Below are 6,254 nucleotides of genomic sequence, written 5' to 3' on the forward strand. Positions count from 1 at the left end.
GAAAAAAATTTGCCAGGATTAAGAAATAGTGCTACTCCATATAAAGGACGCCCCATCTGAATCTCCCAACGCCTATTAACAATATCTAACACTTTCTTGTATTGCCTTTCTTTATCTCCAAAATTTTCTTTTATTTTCTTTTTTGCCTCATCCATGGCAAATTGAACCTCAGGCATAGAAGGCCTCTCATCACCATCCACAATCCTCAAGATAGTAAGAAGTGGCTTTGAAGCTCTAAGACAATTTTTCACACCATTCCAAAATGCTACCGTAAACACCGTCTCAACCACTTTCTTCCCAGCTTCGGTCTTTGCCAAATTAGAACTAGTCCATTCTTCATAAATAAACAAATGTCTCAAGTCATCTCTCTGTTTTAACAAGCTTTGAAGTGTCAGAAATGCAATTGCAAATCTAGTAGCTGTTGTCCTCACAAGATCCCTCCCATTTGTTCTAGCCCTCATTGCATCAAGAATGCGTGTGTGCCTGTAGATGAAGTTGGTTACTTTTTTGCCTTACTTATCACAGTCCTATTAGAATTCAAGAATCCTATTTCCTCCAACATCAAGTCAATGCAATGCGCTGCACAAGGAGTCCAATACAGCTTTGTCCTCTTCTACATCAGCATTGTACCGGCTAATTTATAAGCCGATGCATTATCTGAAACAACTTGCACAACATAGTCCTCACCAATTTCTTGAACTTTGTTGTCAATCAATGCAAACAACTTCTCTGCAGTTTGAGATATACTAGATGCATCAACAGATTCCATAAAATAAGTCCCCTCTGGACACTTAACGAGGAAATTAATTAAATGCCTTCCTTTTTTATCCGTCCACCCATCAGTCATTATAGTGCACCCATACTACTTCCAATACTCTTCATATTTATTCTTCATCTCTGCAGCTCTATCCTTTGCTGCCTTCAACAATGGCACTCTCACTTCATGATAACTTGGGGGCTTATATCCTGACCCGTACTGTGCAATAGATTCTACCATCACCTCAAACCTCCTTGACTTAAGAGCATTGAATGGAATACCACACTGATAAACCCAGTCAACAATGTGGTTATCAACTCTTTTTTTCTTCCGTTGATCTAAACCGGTTCTCTATAGTAGTCTGAGTACTACCTTTAAGATGCCTCTCAGCAACCACTTGCTCAGGAGTCCGTCTAACATGAGCATCCATGGGGTCCCTTACTTGTGGCTGAATGACTACTTTCTTTTTCTTAGCAGATGTCCCAGAGCTAGGAATAAGTCTAGACTGTCTTTGACCTTCAACTTCTATATCAACATCCACATCAGCACCAGCACCAGCACCAGCACCAGCACCAACATCAACATCATCATCATCCAAAATGTCTTGCATCCTTTTCTTCTTATTGCACATAAGAGCTGCATTCATCTCTGTAGCAATCGCTACAGTTGTCTTGGTACACTTAGCAACATCTCCATATCCACCCACCAAATGTTGTTTTAACCTTTTAATTCCACACTTGAGGTTTTTTCCACAAAGAGTGCATTTAACAAGGTTTTTGTCTGACATGTCAGGCCAATACCCATACTTCCACCCAGGGTCATTTGATTTGGCCTTCCTGGTTGGGTCTTTGGATGGATCATATGCAGCCGTGCTTATATTATCACCCCCACTACTACCAGGTCCACCAACGATACCATCCATTATGAACTCCTATAGTCCTATTATCCTACAAGTTACAAAACAGAGTAACAAAGTATGTTAAGTGTTAACCAATAACATTAACATGATAACATAAAAAAAAAACAATCAAACACTCACAAATCCAACTTAATCATTTCACTTAACACAACCAAGACCATTGGCAAGTTCTTATATTTTTTTTTCCAGCAATCTAAAATATATGATTTCCCACTTTTAGATCAAGCTCTAGATAGTAGATAACTAGATGTACAGATAAAGAGCAAAACATATTATAAACATTGAAGTTACTCGCAGGTGGGGCCCTTACCTGGTTGTCGCTCTTGCTGCCGGAGGAGAAGATGTCGCAGGAGATATCGTATTGTGGTTGTTGTCGTTCTTGCTGCCGGAGAAGGAGCAGAGAAGACGTCACTGTTGGTTGCTGCCGGAAAAGGAGAAGAAGAAGAAGTTGCAGGCGGTGGCTGCCGGAGAACCAGTCCGGCTGTTGGTTGCTGCCGGAGAAGGAGAAGAAGAAGAGTTGTAGGCGGTGGCTGCCGGAGAAGGAGAAGAGAAGAAGTTGCAGCGGTGGCTGCCGAAGAAGGAGAAGTTGCAGACTTGCAGCGGTGGCTGCCGGAGAAGGAGAAGGAGAAGAGAAGTTGTAGACTTGCAGCGGTGGCTGCCGGAGAAGGAGAAGGAGGAGAAGAGTTGCAGCGGTGGCTGCCGGAGAAGGAGAAGGAGAAGGAGGAGAAGAGTTGCAGTGGTGGCTGTCGGAGAAGGAGAAGGAGAAGGAGAAGAGAAGAAGTTCCAGCGGTGGCTGCCGAAGAAGGAGAAGAAGAAGGAGAGGAGAAGAAGTTGCAACGGTGGCTGCCAGAGAAGGAGAAGAGAAGAATCTTGCAGCGATCGAGGGTTTTCGTCTCTTCGAACTCTCGAGCTTCGATCAAGGGTTTGGTCTCTTCGGCGTAAAATTGAAAATTTGAAAGTTGAAACATTAAGTCGACTGAGGGTTTGGTCTCAACGGTGGCAGCGTATGGCCATATTATAATAAAAAAAATGTCAGTAAAAAAAAAAAAAACCAATTAAAATATAATAAACAAAATATTGTTAGTAAAAGAAAAAAAAGTCGACCGCCTAGGTACTAAAGCGTGGTATGGCGTCCCTGGCGTTGACATGGCGACACCTAGCAGTCCATGGCGACCACCAATTGTGAGAACACAAATCGTTGGACTGCCATGCCTAAATTTTACCGCTGGGATGCCAAGGCGCCGCCTTGAAAACTATGGTGGATCCTCTATCTGTGATACCATTGGGAAGCTCATCTTCTAGGCTACTATCAACCATATCTGGATGCAGCAAAATCTTTGTAGATGGACTTCGAACTCTCGTTCTTTCGATAAGATTTGGCATGCCATCTACTTTGATGTTTGCTCCAAACTTGGTTGTCTTTGCCACCGCGTAATCCGCGACATCCCAAGTAACAAGATCATTGTTGTGTTTTGTGGTCTCCCCCCCCCCCCCCTTCTTTTTGTTGGGTTAGTCCCTTTTGTGTTTTAGGTGGTTTTCCCATCCTAAGAGGGTTTGTGACTTTGGGCTGATCTCCTCCTCTCTCCCCCCCCCCTCCCCCCAAAAAAAAAAAATCCTTTTTTCCCTTGTATATTCTTCTTTCGCTTGGTAATGAATTTATTTATTCATCCAAAAAAAATGTTGGTCAGCCCCAACCATGTTGCATGAGTGTGAAGCGGGCAGTGGTTGGCAGGATTTTGATATCACGTTGTCCTATCTTGGCAAGGGTGCGTTATGAATGATTTTCTTAGATGGTAAGTGCATATTTTTTTAGGGAATCCTGGCCTGTCCTAAAGTGGCAGCACTTGTTTCTATAATTCTATTACAAATTGAAAGCTCTTGTCAAAACTAGAGAGGAAAAGGAAATAGATACTTTGATCTGTTAGGAAGTCTTGGCAAAAAAATATAGTTGGTTGAGAAAATTTTCTGGAGGATAGATCTAATATCTTTATGTTTTTGTCAGATACACGGCGAAACAGTTAGGCGCCAGTCTAAACTTCATGACAAGGCAAAGAAACTTTTAGAAGTTCATAGTTCAGTATGGCAGACACTGGATAAAATGTTTCAAAATGCAAGTTGCATGCTTACATTTCTCAGCAGTTCACAGCTCTAAGTGGGGAAGAGGTAATGTTCTAGTTTCTACTTGTTCTAGCACTTTTTTTCCCCTCTTATATTAGGCCCCAGAAGATTTGAACTCATGACCTCTTAATTGTGAGTTGTTGGTTTTTGCCAACTGATTTTTTCTAGCACTTATTATTCTCTCTACATTACTCATTGAAAAGATTGCTTGAGGATTATTATCCATCTTTACTATTGTTGTTAGTTTAGTGAACCAAAAATCAACTGGTGAGTAAAATTGCCTTTAGAGTTTTTTTTTTTTTTCTGTTATATTATTTTATTTTTTTTATTTGGAGATAATTTGTAGTGACATCTGGAATCTAATACTTTAGGAAGATATCTTTTTCCTGAGAATGATTGATTAAATCTTGCAGAAAAGCATGGGGAAGTAGATGCCATTGCAGATGACAGTGTTACTTCATCATAGGTTTGTATTATTGCTCTTTGGACTGGAAGGTCGTGTACTATAAATGGGATGGGAGCAACAGTTCTTTCTTTCTTTATTTGTTTATTTTAATTTTTTTTTTTTGGGGGGGGTGTGGTGGTTGAGTATTAGATGCATTAAAAGAATGGGGAGGGGAAATACAGTCCCGAAGAGAAAAATTCAAAACCCCTAAATGGGTAACAAAAGTCCATTAGGGACTATATCTCAGCCCTAGATGGGCAACAAGAAACAAAGGATATGCTAACATGTCCAATACAACTCAAAATCCCACATGGGCTTGTAGAAAAGAGCAAGGAAGCCCATTTACAAAGCAGAAGGGCAACCAAGTCAATTCTAGGTAGTGTTCCACAATCCTAACTAACTTATCTCAACCTTCATCTTCCAAGCCGCCAAGACGAGATTAGAGCACCACTAGCAAGAAGGCAGCCAAGGCGGAGGGGTGCAGGCCTTGCGGAGGGCAATGGTGTAGCGGCTGCTGGCCATGCAGCTGGAAGAAAATCGGAAGTTGGTCGTGCAAGCTACACGGATCATGGGGGTAGTGGGGCTGGTGGCAGAGTGGCTGCAGCAAGTGAGCTGGCGACCAAGCAGCAACTGAGAGCACCAGCGGTGCAAGGCGAAGACTAGCGAAAGAGCAGGTGAATGGGGCTGGAGGAGGAAGAAGAGAGGGTGAGAGGGTGAGAGGGAGAGGGAGTGTGAGAGGGGGTGGGGGGCCATGAGGCTAGGCTGCTCCAGAGTGGCGGCCGATGGTTCCTTTGCGTATGGTTCTCTTAGGGTTCCTTCGCTTAGAGAAGAAAGGTCTCATTTTAGGTTCACCATATGTTTGGCTTTCCCTATAAAATATTTTAATAAATAGTTGACCAAACTGATCTTAACCGCTCAATATTAGGCTCTTTTCCAGTGGTTAGCCATATTTTCTTGCTGCTGTTTGGTTTCAGGATTATGGGAGGTGGATTTTTGTGGTTATGTGATTTTCTTTTATCCTCATTGATCTCCTGGGTATGACTAGCTATTTATTGGGTCCCAGATTGCCCATCCCATTTGCATGGTCCAACATATGCATAGTTAGGCATGGATGAGTTACTGGTTTCAGTAGGGAAGGTCAAGAGTACAAAGTACTCATTGAGCACTTTTGTGGATTGGGGTTCGATAATGCTCTTCTTTCTGTAATTTTGTATGTGTAGTTTTCTGAAAGGGGTGTCCTAAGTTTATATATTTTCTTAAAGGCGAAGGTTTCTCAATGAGTACATCTAGAAAAATAGGATGAGCACACCTAGCTGTGCCACATGGAAGGGCGATTCTTCCATTTTGGCCATTGGATAGCTAGGGAATGGTCTGCATTGATCACATGTAATATTTGAGTCATTATGCCACCAGTGTTTGTCCATGCATCCCTTGGTAGTCCAAACATGTGTGTTCACTTGATTGTCCTTAATTTTTCAATGCTTTTGTTTGCCACATGGTAATGGTGTATGATATTGATTTATGTGTTTTCTCCACTTTCTCCCCTCAAACAGGGTAATATTTTTCTGGTATTGAGTACCATGTGTTTAATATGCAGGGAATATGTTCTGTTTTTCGATGAAATGGTTTTAATAGTGTTCCTAACCAATATAAGTATATTCATAATTTGCAGCTTCTTTGTTGCACAAATTCTGAACAAAGTTAGGCGGCTTCTTTGTTGTACAAAAAGAGCACTTATTTTTCAGCTTCAGGCAGCAATTTTGAGACAGAGGACCTTGATTTTTGCAGTTTTTATGAAGATCAGTTATTCACTAGGGACGTTGGTATGCCTTGGTATTTTTTGTAAATTCTAAGCTAAGAGGTTAAAAATTGAAATTTGTTTGAAATAGTAGTGCAGCCGACCCCATTTAGTTGTGATAAGGTTATGATTATTGTTATTGTTGTTGTAGTAGTAGTGCAGTTTACTTCATCAGCACGGAAGGTTTTTCCTTCTTCTAGTTTTTTTTTTTTTTTTT

At 41.3% G+C, this 6,254-nt stretch overlaps 1 protein-coding gene across 3 annotated transcripts in view; it reads left to right on the plus strand.

Moving 5' to 3' along the window:
* Window positions 1–6,214, plus strand: part of LOC122062889 (U3 small nucleolar RNA-associated protein 21 homolog) — a 49,362-nt gene extending 43,148 nt beyond the window's left edge. The window contains exons 21-23 of one of the 3 annotated variants that reach the window (XR_006135128.1): window positions 3,679–3,839; window positions 4,208–4,260; window positions 5,912–6,214. Coding sequence is in view for 2 of the 3 variants with exons in the window: in XM_042626562.1 (XP_042482496.1) it covers window positions 3,679–3,828 (150 nt within the window). In the remaining variant the exon portion in view is untranslated. The remainder of the gene's footprint in view (window positions 1–3,678; window positions 3,840–4,207; window positions 4,261–5,911) is intronic. The other 2 variants (XM_042626562.1, XM_042626563.1) reach the window with 2 other exon arrangements.
* The last annotated feature ends 40 nt before the right edge of the window (window positions 6,215–6,254 follow it).

The sequence above is a fragment of the Macadamia integrifolia genome, unplaced genomic scaffold, assembly GCF_013358625.1.
Source record: "Macadamia integrifolia cultivar HAES 741 unplaced genomic scaffold, SCU_Mint_v3 scaffold1133, whole genome shotgun sequence".
Classification (NCBI taxonomy): domain Eukaryota; kingdom Viridiplantae; phylum Streptophyta; class Magnoliopsida; order Proteales; family Proteaceae; genus Macadamia; species Macadamia integrifolia.